General features: G+C 34.9%; 1 protein-coding gene across 3 annotated transcripts in view; it reads left to right on the top strand.

Moving 5' to 3' along the window:
• The window catches only part of ATRNL1 (attractin like 1), a 379,876-nt gene that overhangs the window by 227,730 nt on the left and 131,283 nt on the right, over positions 1–20,863 (top strand). For all 3 annotated transcript variants that reach the window (XM_027740024.2, XM_027740021.2, XM_039383740.1), the window contains exon 25: positions 6,709–6,770. In XM_027740024.2, coding sequence (XP_027595825.1) covers positions 6,709–6,770 — 62 coding nt within the window. The remainder of the gene's footprint in view (positions 1–6,708; positions 6,771–20,863) is intronic.

Genomic DNA, 20,863 nt, shown 5'->3' with positions numbered 1-20,863 from the left:
CATAGGGTAATTCCTTACAAGTTATGAGAGTCCCACATCTATTTTAGAATCACTTACCTATGAAGTGCCTTCCCATCTCTGATGATTTCTATAAGCTAGCTGACTAATTTTGACTAGGGTCACGCATTTGACTAGATTTGACATATTCCACATGAAAAATTTAGATGAATTTTCTTCAAAATTTCTTTTTCAAGTTCTAGGAAAGCTAATATATAAAATAAATGTGTGTCATTTTTAGCCTCCATGTGTTTAATGTTTCCCTTAGTTAGGCAGAGGTCATTTGTTGGTAATTTGTCCTTTTCTTATCATGTTTTCTTGGAATTCCTTTTTCCCAAAGGTAAAGAAATGCATTTTGTGCTTTGCCTGTTAAATATTTCTTTGGGGAAACTGACAGAGTTCCCTACTATCTATCTTTCACTCGTGCAGGTCACTCTTCATAGTTAAAGCCTTATTTGAAAGAAGAGTCAGTACTATTTTTTACTCTCTCTAAAAATACCCTAATATATAACAGTATTTATGATTGTACTTATATTTAAACAAAAAATCAGAGTAACTTACCTTTTCCTTTGTAAGTATTGATTATTCAGTAATCATGAATTTAGAGATATCCTTAGGTCCCACCATGTGCTAACAAATTTATTATGTAGTACATAATAATGTCTTTAAAATAGCCTATGCTTAGATCTCTGCAGTCATATTTCTAAACTTCACTTCGTACAACAGAAGGTAAGTGTGAAAATTTATTATATATTTAAATTTTCTAACATCCCATTTCCAAATTAGTACAGCATTTGTTCTTATATGTTTTCCTTGTAGAACAGATATACAAAAAAATGTTCCCATCTGCACAAATATTTTTCCACAAATATTTTCCTCAGCTGACTTCTGTATTTGTTGTCTAATGTTGCCTCAGTCAAAAAGTGTTCCTCAAGAAAATATAAATGATAGACAATAAAATATGTTAGCCTTTATGTTCAGTCAATATCCATTTCTCCTGATTCAGTACATACATAGTACCAGTGTGGGAGTGTATAATAGTTTTATCCAAGAAGAAATTAAATTATGGTTTTGACGATACTGAAGGAAGTAATAATTCTGCAGGGTTTAAGTCTGCATAATCAACACAGTCCAGGCAGTTTAGTTTGGGTTATGTCTGACCTTATTGCATTATGTTTCCAGGTTTAATAATTAGGCCTTCTACTAGAGTTTTACCATGTATTTATTTTAGTTTCTCTTATTTGTTCATTCTTAATTTATTAACAGTGGAAGATGAAAGAATTTTATACGGAAGTATTCATTCATTGTTTGTGAGCCTGAGCAGATAGAACTTTAGTGGGTAATGTCGTGAAATGGAGCATAGATTAAAATTGCTTTTTGTGTACATTGTTTGAATATATGAAACTTTTCATGGATTAGGTTCCTGTTTCCTGCAAATGTGGAATTTTGATTTAGTGAACTCCACTTGTGCTTAGTTTTCCCTTTCTTTTTCCTTTTGCATGATTGGTTTCGTTAGAATTGCAAACACGGCTTCTTGACAGCTATACTTTTAAACTAAAACACAAAATTCTGAGGGCAGACTTACTATTTCCATATGAAAGATGTCCCTGAGTTAGACTTCCAAGATTATCTCATTTTTGTGGTGGAACAGATCTTGACCTATTGTTCTGTAGGACTCTATTATTGCCGCATGTGATAGTCAAGGTGAACATGAACTGGAGCAATGGCAAAAAGATGAATCTATCCCTGCAGACATTAACTTTTGAAGTTGGAAAAATCTCAGTGTTCAAAAGTTGTTCCTGTTTCAACTGATCTATTCCATCCACCATTATTCAGTATAAAGTGTATTTCCCACGTCATGCACGTAACCAAAACATGAAAAATTAAGGAGTAGCATGCATTGAAATATTGGTTGCAATGAATCCTTGTGTGCAGTGCTCTCTGGCATATCCTGCTGGCTGTCTGACTTTTGAATCCTTAACTGGTGTAAAAGATTTGCCAGCAGTCACAGTGCCTTGTCTTCCTATTAGATCACGTCATGTGAAGAATGTTTGTTTGTTTTTTCAAAAACATACTTTTTGAAGACTTAAACATGACAGAGAAAAAAAGATGGGAATATCTTTTGCTTGTTGGAAAAATCCACACTGTTCATTTATCACTCATCAGCTTTTTCTTCATATACCTTTTTATCTCTTAAGACTGTGAGCTGGAACCTATACATAACACATTTGGCTTTGGAATCTTTTCATTCTGTCTCTGAGTTTCTATGACTCTGGCTTTTAGAGTCTATATTTAATCTGTATATCGGTGTAACTTTGATCTAAAGGAATACAAGCATAGTTCACTATAAGACTGTACATGAAAATTAAATTTTAATATTTTATAACAACAACAACAAAACAACAATAATAATAGTTCATAATAATTTTCAGATCACCCAGATAAAAATCCAAGCAGAAATTTTGATAGAAAAAACACCACTGACAACACTTCCTAAAAGTTAAAATAGTGAAACAGTTTTTGTAGACTGAAGTTTGTATCTTTTATTAAGGCAGGTGGATACCTGGAAAAGTTAAGCTTTCAGACACACAAGCTCTTCTTCATGTCTGATACAGAAGCATCAGACTTTAAAGCTAAATCCAAGTTGAAAGCAATTGCTCAGAATTTAATTATAGGGCATTTTTCATAAAACACTTCAGTTCTTACCTCTAGGTAAGAACTAGGCTCTTCACAACTCCTGTACAAGATGAACTTTGCGTCTAAGATACAAAAGTCTTGGCTTTAGCAGAAATATTAGCTCTATGTCACATTATAGTTTCCATGCACATGCTTATCCCTTCATGTTTTACAGGTTATAAACTACCTATCACTCTTTCTTGTTACAACGTGCTTACCTTATCAACTCATCTTCCTCCCTCACCCTTCCACTCTACTTCACATGAGAAAATCACACAAGAAAGATATGATATATGATCTAATATACTAAAATAAGCAATCTTCCCAACTTCTGTTTTGGTCTGAATTCCTCTGTTCCGAGCATAGAAAGAGCTTGCATGCTCAAGAGATGGGCTGATTTTGATCTTGTGGAAGAAATATTGATGCATGCAACTCATTCTTATTATCGTAGATCCTCATAGCTGGAGTTTCACCACTGTTAGAATATTCCAAACTACCCCACAAAAATTCCTCTTGTCAGTTGCTCAAGGTAGAGATCCTCGAATCATAGGACAGCTTTCATTCTTGATGAAGGTGACTCACAAATGAAGGAAAAGCTCAAACAACTTCTAGGATTTTTTCTGTGAACCAGGTGTTGAGATTAGACTTTGCCCTGCTGGAGTACAAAGCTGGAATTTCTAAGTCCTTTGATGTTTTTGTTTCAGCAAATTCACTATAGCCTGATACTCTAATAATCATGCTCTTGTTTTTTTAGCAGCAAGTGACATAACTTGAGGCCAGCTATAAATCAACTGGCATTGGTTTTATTCAAGAGACACCCAAATATTGTAACCAATTTATAAGGAAAAGAAAATTAAGCCATATTATGAAATCATACTAAAGGTTTTTTTGCATATCTTGTAGCGCTCAGAATATTATTCCTTTTTTTGGGAGATACAGTTTTGGATGAAATTATTGTGAAAATGATAACTTCTGATTCACCTTAATATTTATAGTTAATTTATTTTTCTTTGCTGTCAATAGCAGAGTATTTAAGAAAAATAAATATCCATTTTGTAGATTTCTGCAAAACCTGTCATTATTTGTGCTTTAAAACAACAATTTTTCTGTCTCAGTATTGGATCATAAAGTCAATGAAAGCTTTGACCTATAGACAAACAGGGAAAAGAACTTCAACTGTTGTAGTGGATGAGAAGTTTTCTAGTGGTTCCTGTAAAGGTGAGAAAATTGTTTGAAAATATTTATGATAAATGGCTGTCTATTATCTTGGCTTTGAACAAAAAAAGAGAGGGAGGTTACTGAAATATCTCTGCACCCCTACCCATATCTGTAGCTGCCACATTAATGTCTGTCCTAACTTTTCTTTTAGAAATCTGATGCTAATGAATGAAAGAATTAGAATCTGCACCTGAAGCTGTATTTCAAATAATGTTTTACAGTATTATAAGTAATCCTACTTCCATTTTTCAGTGTTAAAGCAGAAATGTTGTTCCTCTTTCTTCAAGGGAAATAGGTTTATGCTGGAAATTCTGTGTTAACTCATAGGGGTTATCCTTTGCCATAAAAAATTATATTCCACATGGCACTTGATTCTATTCTATAGGAAATGATGGAAAGGATATTTATCTTCATCTTCATTTATAAGAGAAGATAGAGACACTATTTGTGGGATCCACAAGCTTTTTAGATATTTTGAGGAAAGTGAAGGCTATTTAGGCATGATAAAAATTAACAAAGGAGATATTTGTCTTCAGTATCTCTTAAGTCCAAAGTGAAAACCTGGGGCTGAAAGAATTTTCCTTGTCTTGTCCCTTATCTATGTAGGCACAAGCAAAAAGACAATAACATTCATATCTATATGAAAACCTCATGGAAATAAATCTTTTTAATTGTATTCTGTTTCTTTGTATCAGTCTTAGGTTCCTGATATTTGCTTGCTTCTTTGTGATCTACTTATAATTAAAATATAGATTCTTTTTGTTAATATTCTGTGTTGAAATTAGTCTAAGGTGCATGTACCGTTTCTTTAGAAAATGCTGTAGTTCATCTTTTGAACATAAACTGTAATGCAATTATTAGAATGTGTCTGATTAAAACTGGAAATTACTTCTGGGATGGAACTTTATATTTAACCATGTTTTTGCTTTAAAATAGGAGTACTCTCAAGAAAATCCCATACAACCAAACAAGCAAGTTTTACAGACAGGTGTTCTTCCATAGGTTTTGCAAACATGAACTCCAGCGAAAGAACATTGCAATTATGTTTTATATTGGGCCAAAAAAATCTTCTGGTCTTTTCTCAGATGCTATCTTTTCTGCATAAAATAAAAGTTATGTTGCCATTAACAAATATTTTGACAATTTTACTCACTCTGTAATTTCTCTTCAACTTTTTCAGATTTTTACTCCCTAATTTCTCTTCATTTTGGTACAGTATGCATCATGAGAGTAGCCTAAGTTAAAGTTTCCAAGAATTAAAAATTTCTGCTTATATTGGACAAATATGAAAACATTTGTTGATTTAACTCAAGTACTGAGTCAGATTTTTTTCTCTCTCCTGCTTAATTCCTAAATGGTACTCAGCTTCTTGTCTTCCCACAGGATCCCAGACCAGAATGCAGATTTTACTCTTATTCAAGCATAGCAATCTACTTAACCTATGCACATCTAGGAACATATCCTCTCTAGAGAGGAGGCAGATGATAGCACTCTAGAAGTTTAATACACTAAATAATATTCTGATTCCTTTATGAAGTGTCTTTCATGATATTTTGGGCTGAGAAATTTGAAATATCCACTTTCTGTACTGAATTCCAGAGCTCCTAAAATTTTTTTCATTGCTTGGAATTCTGGAATTACTGAAGAGAAAGGGGAAATTACATTTCAGAGATGTATTTTTGTGATGGTGCTCCCTATGCTTATTTCTGAAATGATGCTGTTTACATACTGTTCCTTCCTTAAGCTTTTAAGTAATCTGATTTATGTTTAGCTGTGTTTGGCTGGCACAAGGCACAGTAACACCATTATAATACTGAAGTTCACATTTCAGCTTTGCTCTAAAATAAAAAGAGAGAAAAAAAAGTAGCTTTTTGAGTATCATGAGGTATCATTTCAGAAGTTCACGTCAGTTGTGAAAGGGAATCAGAGTAATTTGCTGTAATTACTAGTCAAGATCAGATCTTAAATGCACAAAGATCTCTAAAAACAACCATTACTTGAACAGACTGTACAATTCAAAGCAGAAGGTTCTGTATGTCTTCATTTTGATAATTATAGACTGAAAAACTGAGCAAGGCAGGGACTTACGGATATTTGTAGATATTACTTAAATATTAAGTGCTGTTCTTAGTTATAATAGTAATTATAGGCTGTATTGCATGCAAGTGTGAATGTCTGCTTGTATATGCTCTCTTAGAGATAATTCTTAAATCTTCATGAAAAATTACAGCAAGAAGCTGAACTAATGCATGCTCTGGTGAGGCTCTAAGAATGTAGCCCAAAAGAATATTTATTACTTTGTCTTTAAAGTAATTTGCTTTGAAACTGGTTTTTTATGCACCAAATTTATCTTTTTTTATTAAGTTAACACATGCATTAATTTTAATATTATACAATTATTAATTTTAAGCATTATATGTTGTTTGTCTTCTCTAAAACCTTGTTTCAGTGTTGTTATTAAAGTGGAAAATGGTGATAGTCAAAACAGTTGACTAAAAAGAACTCAATTTATAAAAATATGATTTCTTAATATTTTGCATCTTGGGTTTATATGTTTTTATATTGTTTTTATTGTTCATTAAGCAGATATTTCTATTAACTTTACTTCAGTAAAAAAACTATATTCCACTGTTTGCATTTTGACACCAGCAGAGATATGGGGATTAGTTGCTCATCTCACTTTATGATAAATGCAGGTGTGTGCATGCTAGACTGAAATTACACTTGAAACTAATCACCCACAGAGCCATAAAACCCTGGCCTAAAAAGAGCTGTTGAGTCTGAAAATGTTGTAATTTACTTCTATTTTATTTGCAGATTGCCTTCTCACAGCACAATACTATCATGGATCTGGTGCAGTTCTTTGTCACCTTCTTCAGGTAAATTGCTTTTTCTATCTTCTTACTGAAATCGTGATGATTCTTGACCATCAAACCTGTGTCTTAACCAGGCAGCTGCTGGAATCTTTCATGCATTTCATATTCAGTGGTTCAGTCTTCACACTTCATAAAGATTTGTGCTATATATCACAGTGATTAAGAGAAGCCAGCTAAACTCAAACATGTCATTTATGTGTGTGATTCTTTTATAAACACTTTAAAAGAATTATTGAAAATAATGGCTCTGTTATTTTTAATAAAGCACACCAAATCACTACTAATTTCATGTGTTAGAGATTAATTGTGAAAGGCAGTAGGTGATGCCTGAGATTTGGTTGTGGCAGCAGTGTAGGAATGGGCTTCAACTGCAAATGAACAACTATTCTGGGATCTGAACAAAACTCCACTAAAAGACTTCTTGAAAGTTCCACTGTCTTATAAAATGTCACAAACTTGAATATACATGGATTAGTTACAGTGCTTTGAAATCTTGCTGTGAAGATATTCCCCAATAACCGTGAAGCGTACACGAAGTATGAACAGTGACAAATACATTCATCAGACTTTCTGTATTTCTAGAACTGCCATGCCTTTATTTCACAAGTTCGCAGTACACCTTTTCTGTTTACTTCAATCACTGTGCTCTGAGGAACTGTACCTGATGAATCAGACTCTTAAATACTGTGAACAGAGCAGTCTGTTTATTGCTGTCACCAAAATGCAAACAGAAATAAGCAGAGCCTGAAGTTTTCTGTGCCAAATATATTGGCTAATGGAGAGGGGTTTAGTAGCTGATGTGAAATACCCCATTTTTCCTCAATCACCGAAAACAGAGCAATAAAATGCTCATTGCCTAAAGATCAGTCTAGTAGTGTTTGGGATTTTAAGTGTTTGGTTGTTGGGGTTTTTTGTGTTTGGGGGTTTTTCCTCTTTTTGTTCTGGGAGGCCATCAAGATCTAAAAAATTATGCAAACCTTAAGATTACAAACTCATGTAGAAGAAAGCAAAGTCTGTCCAAGTATGACAGAACAGAGGGACCCAATCACAAATAGCAGAGGTAGACTAAAAGCAGTTTGTGCTCTATGCCCTAATGCAGCCTTAGAAAAGGTAAACTATAGGCTCTTTGATGGTGAAGCCATCTCTATGGATACAGTGCATTACCTCTCCTGGTGTGATTGTCTGTCTCATGCAGCTTGTTCTGTGTAAATGCAAACTTATCATGATCCTGATGAAAGAAGAAATCTGTCTGCCTGAACAGTAAGCTAATTGGAAACCAAGGCAAACGTAATCCCCCTTAGAGAGAGAAAGACTGTAGGATAGCTGTCAGCTACCCTACCACTGCCTTTGACTCAGCCTCAGTCTAATTACCTAACCAAGGCTTGCAGCTGGCACTCAGTTCAATAGGGCCTTGCAGTGTAACATTAATAGTCCACCTTTGGAACCTAGTTGCAGAAATATGTAAAGGAATCAGGAAATGGTGTGAGTAGAGCATTGCAATGATCCAAGCAAGGTATAAACCTTAATGACAGGGAACCCTCCAAAACCATACAAATCAGGCTAAGGTTTCATGGTTATAATGAGAAATAGAGTGTTTGACAAAAAAAAAAAATATTTTAAAATATTGATGTAAGTTTGTATTGTACCCTTCTATGTTTGAATTGGTATGAAGGTATCTGTAGCGATAGGTAGGATGTCTAGAAACTGGAGCTCTCATACTGTGTTTCTAAGAAAAACATAGAGGCAAAAAGAATAGCACAATTTGCAAAGCAGGACCTGAGAGGGGAAGAGAAGGGAGAGGAGAATTTGAGTTGGTTCTGAATTAAATGACCGCATGAAAAAGTTATTAATTGTGTTGCATTCCCAAGATTAACTCAGGCCTATTGTTTGGCTAACTGGCTCTTTCCAAGACATGAGCCAGTACCTTCTGTGTATCTTTCTTTCAGTGTTATGCCCGTGGATATGGGGTTTTGACAGGTGTTAAAGTGCATTGATTCTCTTATCACAGAATCAAACCAATCATGGGTAATATCCCAGTGACACTCCCAATGCATAACAGCTGTGAGCATGGGACCCTCACTGACAGCAGAGCTAGCAGTCAGTCAGTCCATGTAGATGATCCAAAGAAGCAACTATTGTCACTGGACTATTAGTTGCAATGTGTTGTAAGTAAATGTAGGGAAAGTACTTAATGTGCCCTTTACAGAAAACCAGAATGAAAAGTTTCCAGTCTAGACACCATTAAAACTTTCAGTAGCCATTAAATTGGATGTTATTTCTACAGGATCACCATTCTGAACAACCTGAAGAATATTTATAACTGCAAATCATAGCAATAACTGATTTATATTTTTTTCACACTAGTGGACAAAGTTGTACCCAAAGGACAAACCCGTGGGATTGTCTTTGCTCAGGGACCAGGGTGTACCTGGTGGGTAATGAGGGAAGATGGGGAGACCCAGTGTGTGCCTCAAGGAGATTTTACCTTGGGGGAAAGGTGATCTGTGTTTTGAGTTGTATGTTGCAGGAAGTAAAGTTGCAGGACAATGAAGAGTGAATTTTGCAAAGACCCCATGGGAGCAGGGGAAGGACTCCAACTCCTCTCCCTGAGCAGCTGCAGAAACAACAACTGACCATAACCCCCATTCCCCATCCCCCTGCACCACTGGGGGGGAGGAGGGAGAACATGGGAGGAAGGGGGGGGGAAGGTGTTTTTAAGACTGTTTTATTTCTCACTCTTTGGCTCTTATCCTGTTAGTAATAAATATAAATACTATCCCCACTTTGAGTCTTGTTTTGCCTATGAAAGTAATCAGTCACTGACCTCTCCCAGCTCTTATCTCTACTCATGAATCCTTGGCTGTTTTTTTTCTCTCTCTTCTGTCCAGTTGCAGAGGGAGAGTGAGAGAGCGGCTTTAGTGGGTACCTGGTATCTGGCCAGGGTCAACCCACTACATTTCCATATTGGTTGATAGTGTTTGAGCCCTTATCTGAAAATTTTGTTTCAAAGATTTGTAGTCTAAAAGAATTATTTTAATAAGAGTTTCTTTCTTTCTTTCTTTTTTTGTGTGTTTTTAGTTTTGTTTGTTTGTGGGAATTTGTTTTCCTTTGTTTACTGAGTAGGAATGTGGTGTATTATGACTGTGGCAAATTATGTTGGTAACAGTAATAACCCAGGTCATATTTACTAGGATTATTGATTGAGAAAATAATTGTGTTTAAAGATAATTTGAATGTGGTTGACAACAAAACGTATTTCAACACGCTTTGATAAACGTACATTTGCATTTCTCCCCTCTAATATCGTATTTCTCATGTTTCTGAGGATGTGACATAACACTATTCACCCTGGCTGCTTAACCAAAGCAGCAAATAGGTTAATTTGACAGGAACAGCTTTTCAATAACCATTCAAAAGTATAGTTTAAAATTGTGTGTTCCAAACTAGAAGAAGAAATGAACATTTTACTGCTTGAATCAGAGACATCAAAATAACAAGCATTTTTAGAACTGTCCTGATGTATCAAGATGAACTCTTTTAAAACTATTGTTCTGTAAGAACTTTATTTAAAACTGTACGTAACATCAAAAACTCTATGATTAGCTCTGCAATTAATGCTTGGTCTACCAAGATACTGATATTCTATACCCTAGAACAAAAAAGTTATAGAAATAAAAGTTATTTTGAAAAAAATAAGCAGAATATTTTTGAAGCTGTAGTTCTCCAGACCATGATATGAATAGTTAAAAACCCTACCTTATTTAATTTCATTATCTTTCTCCTGGAAGGTTTCATTGTATCTACTGGTTCAATGACCTTTTCTCTAGAGTAAAAATGCAATCAGTTATGTAAGAGTAGGAACAGGTTACTAACTGTCTTATAGAAAGTTTGGCATCTGTGTTGCTTTACTCAGTGCCTTGAAGACTTTTAGCTGTCACACAAATGGAGAAGTGTCTGACTTTTTTTTCCACTTGCTTTGAAGAAGCACAGATCTCATTAGGAAATTTCACAGGCAGCAAATGTGAATGATTATTCTTCTTACACTGAAGAAATACAGTACCCACAGTTAAAGAAAGTCTGTTCCTGTATTACCCTGACCAGTAAAACACTTAATACGCTAAAGTTTGGAGCTTTTTTCCTTAAACTATAAGTGATAAAAACATTTTTAGTGTTTTCAAGTCTTATATGAATATATGGTTTTTATATGGTAGGTGCCATAACACTTTTTGGCATTGCATAATTGTATAGGAAGTAGCTTTATTTTCTGAGAACATTATTTATTTTTTTTTTAGATCATGTTTTATCATGCATAAAAATTGACTGTTCAATAATTGTTATTTTTTATTATATATGATTTGAGTAAATCCAGAATTGAGAGCTAATAAACACTTGATTTCTTAATATGCTTTTAAATAAAATTTTAACAGTATAACAGAATTTATAATAATCCTCATGCATTTCTTGGAAAATTATTTGTATTAATAATTTTAGGCAGGAGTTTTGGTAAGAAATGTGGTTTTAGTTCATAATCAGAAACCAGGCAAGCATGAAATCAGTGCAGATAACAAAGGTTAACTGTTAATATACTTGTGATAGGAAATGATACGCATCTGCTACTGTCATAACTACTTTTTTAAAGCCTGCTTCAAATACATGGTACCAACTACTAACCAATCAGCACTTTCTCTAAGCACACATCCTTATGCTCCCAGAACTATTCCTTCCGTTGTCTCTGGCACTTTGGGTGGAGCTGGCAACAGTGGATTTTATATCTGAATGGAGTACTATACTTTAGACACTTTTATAACACATCTCCTTACTATTATGAATTAAAGAATTTTAAATTTTTAATAAGTAGAGCACTGTTAAATAATATGGATAGTTTGATAGTTTGTTTTCTGTGTGCTTTTAGAAATTCCATAAAAAATTATGGTCATTTAGGATCAGGAGTACATTCTTTCTGATAAATCTTTCTGTAAGCAGTGTAAGTGAGAGAAAACAATATTCAAAATATACCTAGTGTTTATTGAAGGAGGAGAAGATGGGCGTTAAGGTAAGGACAAGCATGAACTACAATAGGAATTTCAGCAGATACTGAAGAACCAGGTTTATTAACCCCGTATGTATGACTGTGTGCCAAAATCTCTGAACAGTCCCTTCAGTTGTGCTTCCTGCAGTGGGACTGGTGGCTGCATTTCAGGGGGTTGTGTCAGAGCTCCTGAGAGCTGCAGAGCTTGAATCTGCTGTCCTGGGTGTAAATTTGCAATGGGAGATTTCCTTCTCCCTACCAGCATTCTTTGCTCTGTATGCCTGGCTTCATGTTTTGTTTTTGTTAAAATGAAGGATGATAAATTAGTGCTAGATTTTGGCATGCTTATCTTCATGAGATCACATATTGATCTCCATAAGAAAGACAAAACAGTATGTCAGGATCAGATCTCATCCACCATGGCTGTGTCCTCGGAAAATGTAGAAGCCTTATAAATCTAAATTAGAATATTTTATGGTAACATGAAAATCAAGTCATCTTAGCAAAATGGATTTTACATTTGGGGCTAGAATAAAATTGATTTTTACTCAGTGATGCGTTAAACAGTTTTCACCTCACTTAGAAGCAAATAGTTGTTTGACTTCCACTGGGACAAGCACGTCTATACTGTGGTGGACAATCTTGAGTTGGGTTTCCTTTTTTAAAATGTTTGTTTTGAAATTTTGACTGTAGCTTTATGCCTTCCACTCTCTGAATCACACAGAATCTTTGTCATTACTGTAGACTTATTTGATAAATTCATATTTCCTGGGAAGGCAGCCACTGTTATTGGCCTGCAGGCAAAGGAGATTCCCCCGTACAATTGGATCTGTTGCTCTTCAAAACAACGGATGAGTAATTTAATCCACCAGTGAACAGAAATGTATTCCATTATTTTGTTCTTTTTCTTCTTTCTATGTTTTTCCTTTGAGTCATTTGGAGGGCATTTGAGAGCTTGCCATATTTTGATTTCAACAGACACTGTTCCTCGAAACAGGAAACAGTTGCTCAGATATCTGAAGGTGGCCTATGTACTTGCTTGATGTAAAACAGGTGTGGCTTTTTCCTTCTTTCAAGTAGGTCTATTGAAATTTTTTAATACTCTCTTCCTTTATGTATCAAATACAGTAAGTGAGAGCTGTTTGTTGTGCCTCCTGGAGTGCTCAATCCCAATTTCTCCTGAGTTCATAATAACTAGAAATAAGTTCTGGAATTACTTAAGTGCAGAGGGTAGTTGTAGGGTGAAGACTTGTATAACAGTAAAAGGATTTGAAAGAATTTTTTCCCCCTAGTCTTTTTTAGAGAGACAAAAAAGAGAAAATCTTAAATTGCACTCTTCATCATGTGTGATGCTGTAGTCTAGCACTCCAAAAACCATCTTGTCACCACTTCTTCTTTTATAAAATCTCATTGGAACCAAAGCTGCCACTTCTGTGGTGGTATTCACCACAGAGGTCTCTGAAGGTGGCACCTGAAACACACTTCTCAAGACCCTGAAGAAAACATGTATTTTTTTTTAAGACTCAGTGCTTTGTGGGCTTTCTTACTCTGAGGCAGCTCTGGCATATTCTCCTTACAAGGATATGTCTTTTTACAGCTGCATTATATTTTTTATCCTAAGAAGCATCGTAGATAATTCATGCTGTGTTTGTTTTGGTTTCCTACATTTTGTGCTGTATTTTCTTAAATCCGATTAGTCAATTGTTTTCTTACACTAAAAGAACATTGGCGCTTGCAGCTATTTTTCTTCTAGACTCCTTAATCCTGGTCAAATTTTTTTATGAAACTCCAGTCCACCATGCTTTAAACAAAAGAACTAGAACAGGTTTTCATCTGTGATAAATGGGCTTGAAATTTTGCTTTTGTCATTTTAATTCGAAAGAGAAGGAATTCAGTTTTCTTATGACATTTACCAGTTAACTTCGGAAGTTTGTTTCCAGATATAAGTATACAGTGAAGTGAGGTGAAAGCTGATGAAGGAAAATAATAACCAAAAATAAAGGAAGTACAAAATATTAGTGTTTTCCTTCAGGCAATAATGTCAGTGACCATTACAGCAAGTGACAAGCAGCTTTGTCAAACACCGTGCCAGCCTGTCTCTGCAGACGTGGTCGGTGTGGCATGTTGTGGAGTGAGTGACATCGAAAAAATGAGCAATCTGTTTATGGCAGTAGAGAAGTATTCAGGGTCCCTGTGTTCACTTGTAATATATCACAGAAAGAGAGAAAAGAGAGTGCTAGACTCTGTGTTATGCTGTGATTTTTATAGGTGCTAAAGTATTACATCTAATTATTAATTTTGAGAAGAGACGTCTGAATTCAAAGGAATTAATCTAATAAAATTTATTTACTGAGATACTAATAAAAAACACTCCAGTGAATTTTCCTGGTACCAAATGAAGCACTTTGTGTGGAAGGCTTTGTGGATTTTTTTGATTTATCTCTTGGGATTCAAGGTGGGGATGCTATGTCTTGTCAATAAGAAGCAAAATTATGGAAATTCTGCCGTGGACTCCAAAAGCTGCACTAAGAATAACACAGTAAAAAACAATTAGGTAATCTATTTAAGTTTTTAATCTGAATTTAATCTGCATATGTGGCCCAATTGTATTCTATGTCATAGTTGGTTTTCGAAGTTTTCTGTAATTTTTTGTGATATTTTAGGAAAACGCATGAAAGTTTCTAAATTATATTTCTTTTTTAATATATTTTGAGTTTTTTCAATTGAAATTCTAAATATCAGGTTGAGGAGAATTGGGTTTTGTACTCTTTATCCAGTACGATTACAGAATTTTTAGTGTTCTCGAATGATGCTTCTTTGGCCTGGACACCTAAAAATCTCCATCTGTTCTTCAGAAAAATTCCATGTTAATAGGGCTTTAATAAGGAATGTTATGATTTTTTTACCCCTACCCCTTCAACTATATTAGCCTCTTTGGAAAAAGTATTGAAAATGTTACATAATGAAGGGAAAAGTTCTTTAGCAATGTGTAAATCTATTGATTATATTTGAGTCTATTATGCTAAACAATGCTGACATGGTGTGTGACTTTCTAAATGCATTTTATGTTTCTGTGATTTATTATCAGAGAATAACAGCTTTACTAGAGAGTGAAGTAAAAGATAAGAATCAGGGAAAACATCAAAAAACCCCTGAGATAATGTGAATCTTTTGATTTGGAAGGCTGCTGAAGTTTGGTATTGGTGACAGTTCTTCTTCCTCAAATTCACTAATTGACAGTAATTAGAATAAAAGAGTAATTTTTCCCCCATTAAGTATTAATTCTGAATTAATAGAAATCAACAAAACCATTGCAAAAAAGCAGAAGTGAAAGCACAACCATTTTGAAATAGAAACAATATGTTCAATTTCTAATGGTCCTGGAAACCTACTGCAGAAAATATTGAATTCTATATTTCATGATTTGCCCACAGATTCAATGGTCATAAATTATTTTTATTTTCTTTTTAGATCTGGGTTGGTTTTTTTTACATACAACATCACTTGTTGAGAAAAATATAGAGTATTTCACCCATGAAGGGCAAACCCATAAAATTATATGAAATATGAAAGTCTTTTCCATGAGTAAAAGAAACATAATCACACTTTATGGATGTGATGTTCTATTTATTCTTTGGAGATTAATTTCAGTTTACGTGAGATTAAACCCCTTTGATTGTAAATCTTTTTTATTTGCTTCTTCAAAGAGGTGAAAGGAAGAACTACTGAGAGTTAAAGTTCACATCTAGAGCTTTATTGCCTAATATATTTCAGAGTCCTTTTACACGGTTCACTTTAGTCTGATATTGTATTGGCAGAATTAAATGGGAGTATTGGTCTTCTGGATAGCATCTTGATGTATACTGTATCCATTTTCCCTTTTTAGTTGTATACAGGCTGTTTGTATAACTGAACATTCATTCATACTTTAGTAGCTTTTGGTATGGCTTGTGGTATATTTAAGATGAAAACACAACTTTATGTATATATTACATGAATTATGTATGTAGGGGGGCCTCTGGTGGTCTAGTGGTTAGAGTGCCTGACTCTCACCTCTGCGACCCGGGTTCGATTCCCGGCCCCCTGGGCAGGTGGAGCTCGTCAGCCTTGGTAGGCAATCCACCTAAGAGAAGGTCACTCTAAAAACAAACCTACACTGTCCAAGCTTTGCTCGGCCCCGGCAGATGAACCTCAGGACTAAAGGGTGGGCTCAGTTCAGCGCACGCTGTGTCTCACCTAAAAATCCACTGCGCAGGCTGGAATGGTTAATGACCTTTCCCAAAAATCTTCGCTCGCGAAGACTGGCCCTTATGTATGTAGGAAAATAGAAATATAAAATATGTATATGTGCATTTCTATAGTTACTTTTTAATAATTATTTTCTTTAATAAGGTTATTTAATATCCCCCTCCATTCTCTATAAGATTTTGGTACATGTACTTAATGGAAAAAGATCAATACTTTTTTTATAGTAATTTTTCCTGTAAATTACAAGTTCCCCATTCAAACATCTCTTTCTTCCTTACTTTCCAGAGGATGTTTCATTGCACAGGAAAGACCAATAAACTCAGGTTTTACCCAGACAGTTGTCAGAGATGATTTGAAGCTATTATAGGAGTTTATGACTCAGGAGTGGAAGGATTAAGTTGCTTTTCTGGATTCAATATATATTAGTAAATTATTTTACATGAACATAGTAGCTGTTCTTAGTAATAAACCAATATGTATTATATTGATATTTCATTGCCACTACATACTTTAAAACATAATTTATATAAAATGCAGTTGACATCATTGATGCTTCAATCTCTCTGTTTTCTGTTATGCATTCAGAGCTTAAATTGGGAAGCTTTATTAATACCATTATTGATGTTTTAGTTTATCATTTTATTTAATTTGCTCGTATACCTCAACAAAATTATTTTTCTTATGTTTCTAATAGCCATTATAAAGTGCTACTCTAGAGACTTAGAGCATGCTTTTGGAAGCGTCTTGGTTTTTAAGGCTCATTTCCCTTTCATATATTTCTTTTAACTGATGTATAGCAGTCCATAAGTCCTGGGCTATATCAGCAGCAGTGGTCCTCTGGAAACCAGTCAGAAAGCTCCGTGGCACAGGGGTACTACTTTCCTCTGCCCATGACCATCATTCCGTTTCCTGTGCAGTGTTACAGATCTCCACTGCCAAAACCAGTCTCAAAACAGAAAGGCTGCTCCCATCACAAACATTTACCACAGCCCCTGGGGCACTGAAAGGCAACAAGCATCTTTTAGTACAATACATCTTTGTTACTTCCCAAACAAGTTACACTTCACATGCAAAAGAACTGGAGAACCTCAGCCTGGGGATCTAAACCTTTGTTTACACTTTATTGTATACACAGGCAATGCATTGTGCTGCTAAGTGTGGGTGCTTGGGTGAATCCATGATTGCCTACCATGAATACCTTGCTACCCCACAGCGTACAGGTGTTTTCGGTACAAGTACTGGAGTAGAAGCAGCTCATAGACTTGTCTTTGATTTTTGTTGTTATTTATTTTACTACTTTTTTAAGTACTGAAATGTTCATATTCTAAAAGTCCTGTTCTTCTCCCACAATAATACATTATTTTATTATGTTTTATTTTTATATGTATCAAATGTATACTCACATGTATTTCACACAGGTATACTGGAAATTTTTTTGAGTGGAGTCAAAGTGCACATAGATAAATGGTCCAGGCTTCAGTGATGCAAACTTCTTGGATATTTTAGAAAATAGTATAATTGGGATAATTCAGGCTTACCTTGTGGAAGTAATACTGAGCTTGGATCACACATGTCCTTCCTTACTTTTTGGTTGTTGTTTGGCTGGGCAGTTTTTGATGACCTAATGATTGGTTAATGAGAATTGCTCAAAAAAGAAAATAGTACAAACTGTGCAACAGAATTCAGCTGCAACAGGTTGATGGTATCATCTCATGATCACAACCAGGTTAGAGTTGTTCAGGAAGTACCTAAAAGCTAGTGCTGCCTTTGTGAAGTTGGAATAAATTGTTCGATTTGGTATTTGAGAAGATATATGAGATGATTTCTTAAAGGGGCCTTACTTTTAATATTTTATAAGATATAGCTGTAACACAGGTCATACGCTATGAGAAATGATGTTTGGGTCAGATACTGCTAGAGGATATAAAATTCCACACCCTCCGGAGTACTACTGATTCAAAAAATGTTATTGCAAGTTCTGAGATTTAGGCACTATCTATCACTTTTAAAAGACATCCCTTAAGAATTTTTGCTCATGTTTGAGTGTGCCATTCGGTGGCCAGCGTCATGATGCAGCTGTGTGATCTGTAAAGATCAATGGTCTGAGATTTTAGTAGGTTTCTTTACTTTACCTAAGTTAAAACAGCCCTATGTTTTCCAGGTAATTTTCTTCATAAGACCAGGAAATGAGCTACTTTCTGAGGAATTCCTGTACAATCTTCCTGACATAGTCAATAATAGTCCTCCAAGATAGAAGTAAATTTTCATCTTCATATCCATCTACTGTGTGGAAGATGAAATTCTGTAGAAAGATCTGTTATGCTGGTCTGCCAAACTGCTTTCTTTCACAAAAACATTTGGTTCTAATGCACAGAAGATCAAGGATTTATTACACAAGAGTAAGGTTCCCCCTAACCCATTGTCTCAGAAAATATTTTATTTATAAAGCTTGGGATCATCAATGATCAATATCTCATCTGCTGGGGAAAGAGAATGTGTTGTCTTACTTTCTGAACTGAATTTTTACTCAGCAGCCCAAGCAGTCTGTCTGTGGCTCCAACTCAGCCTTTCTTGTTTTTATTTTATTCTGAGAACAGGTACCAGTTACATCTGTTTCCAGACAGAAGTATTCAGTTTGTGTGTGATTCTAAGAGACAGATGCAGTATTTTCCTAAACCAGGAATAGGAAATTCTTTAGACGTGTCCTCCTGCTCTCCTCAGTTAAAGGAACTGTTCTGATTCTGGGTGGAAATCTTCAGAAATGTTTAATGTTTCCTCGGGGTTTAGCAAATTGTCTGTAGTGATGAGATTTGACAGGTGTTAGGCTGGCCTTGAAGAGCACTGTTTTGAAAAACAGGTATCTAAAATCATTAAAACCTATTCTTTTGCATTTTTTTTTTTTTTAACTAATACAGCCTTTTCTCACCTTAGAGTAACTATATGTTAGTGTTTTCTATAGCTGCAGAGATGTTCATGGCAATTCCTTTGCTGTGTGAACTGCAGAAAAGGGCAAACAGATCAGTTTTGCATATATTAAAGAAAAATGTTTTCAGTTGACTCTCCATATACTAATAGAGAGTTTTAATCCATGAGCTAAGATATTTCCATTACACTCTTGTAATGTTTGTAAATCTTTAACTTAAAACCTTGGTCAGTAATTTTATGAGCTGTATCTTCGTGCAGATGCTGTTCCTGGTTAATCAACCATGACACAGTAAAACAAATCTAACATGGATATCCTTTTCCTTGCATTCTTACCAAACATAGTGTTCTGCTTGAAAGACTAGATTAGTAGAAGGCCATATATTTTTCTTTTTAACTATTAAACTGTTTTTTTATAAGGTTGGTAGTTGTGGACATGTGAGAAGGGGATTTTAAAGGCAGTTGTGTGACTTTCATGAGACACTTCATGCAAGAATTATTTACAGGAATATATGGATTTTCAGGACTGCATCCAAAAATAACATTTTAATCAGTCATCTGGATAAGAAGAATTATCCATGTAATTAGTTTCAAATGAACTTGAAAGGTGTTGCTTAACTGGTGTGAATTCCATTTGAGACACAAATAAATAAATACAAATTTGCATTTAAATTATTTTTGGTAATACTTGAAGATTTAAATACCATTGTAGGTAATTTACTTCATATTCAGACATTTATTTCAATTTGCAATTTGGAAAGCAAGAGCTGGGTGCTTGAACCCTTTGTATGGCTTTTGGATTATAAGGTTCACATTTGAATTAAATTTCCCTTGGATTCTTTTACCTCATAAAGAAACTGCAGGGGAAAAGTTGAAACTCGAGAACTGTTGCTTTGTTAAAACAACAGAGGCAGGAAAAATCTCAGAATAGAACATAGATCCAGGCTGATGGAAAAAGCCCTGCCATATTTAAGGATGTGCAGCAATTAAATATTTGTAGCTGAAGAGGGAAAGATTGGGGCTGTGAGCTGATCATTCCAGAAAATGGAGTGTGGGAGCCAGTGCATGGAGCTGCTGATGCCAGTAGTATTTCTCCTGATTAGCAAGAATAAGAGAAGGACATTCCTGAATCACCTCAATGGCAATGCTGGCTTAGTCGGCTGTGCCTTTCCCTGGCTGTGCCAGCCAGCCAGAGCTCTCTTAGACCGGGAATTCAGCACTACTGGCTGATATGTCTTGGCTCTGCAGCCAAGATTGGTTTCCCTGACCCCACACAGTGCATTACCATGAACTGGAAGATGCACATCCTACTTCTTTGCTAGCCAAGACTACTTTCGTCTAAGTCTTTACACAATTTATAATTATAACACTTGATTCCCAGAATCATTCGGAATTGCTAATCACTGAAACAGTCCTACTTATAATGATGTTTATAAAACTTTATGATTTAGAGCAATTTAATTAATAATTAAAAAATTTTTTAAAAAATTTGTACTGCTGTCATACGTATCAGACTCCTAATATTATGTTTACAGTGCTTTGTGCTTCAGATAATCCTGTTGAAATCTTTGGAGCTGCTTGCCATGTGTATAGTAGTTAACACAAGGATGGCTGAACCCAGCACATCATAATCATAAACACAATGTTCTTGTCAAATACAATGAGAGAAATCAATTGCTGTGACAATAATTGCTATTTAAAGTCATGGTGTTAGAAAAATAATTGTTCAGTTATTTTTATTTTAGCATTGTGCTTGCTTTATAACATATCAATTAAAATGTTCTCTATTTGCCAATAAAAAGATAGTAAATAATGTGTCAGGAAAGCAGTTCTTAGAAAAACAGTTAATGTGATCTGTTAGAAAACTTTTGCAGTATTAGTTTAAAAACATTAACGT

The sequence above is a fragment of the Pipra filicauda genome, unplaced genomic scaffold (assembly GCF_003945595.2).
Source record: "Pipra filicauda isolate LSUMZ 115617 unplaced genomic scaffold, ASM394559v2 scaffold322_size837228_pilon, whole genome shotgun sequence".
NCBI classification, from domain to species: Eukaryota; Metazoa; Chordata; class Aves; order Passeriformes; family Pipridae; genus Pipra; species Pipra filicauda.
Note: the sequence above shows the minus strand (reverse complement) of the source record. Positions and strands in the feature narration are given on the sequence as shown.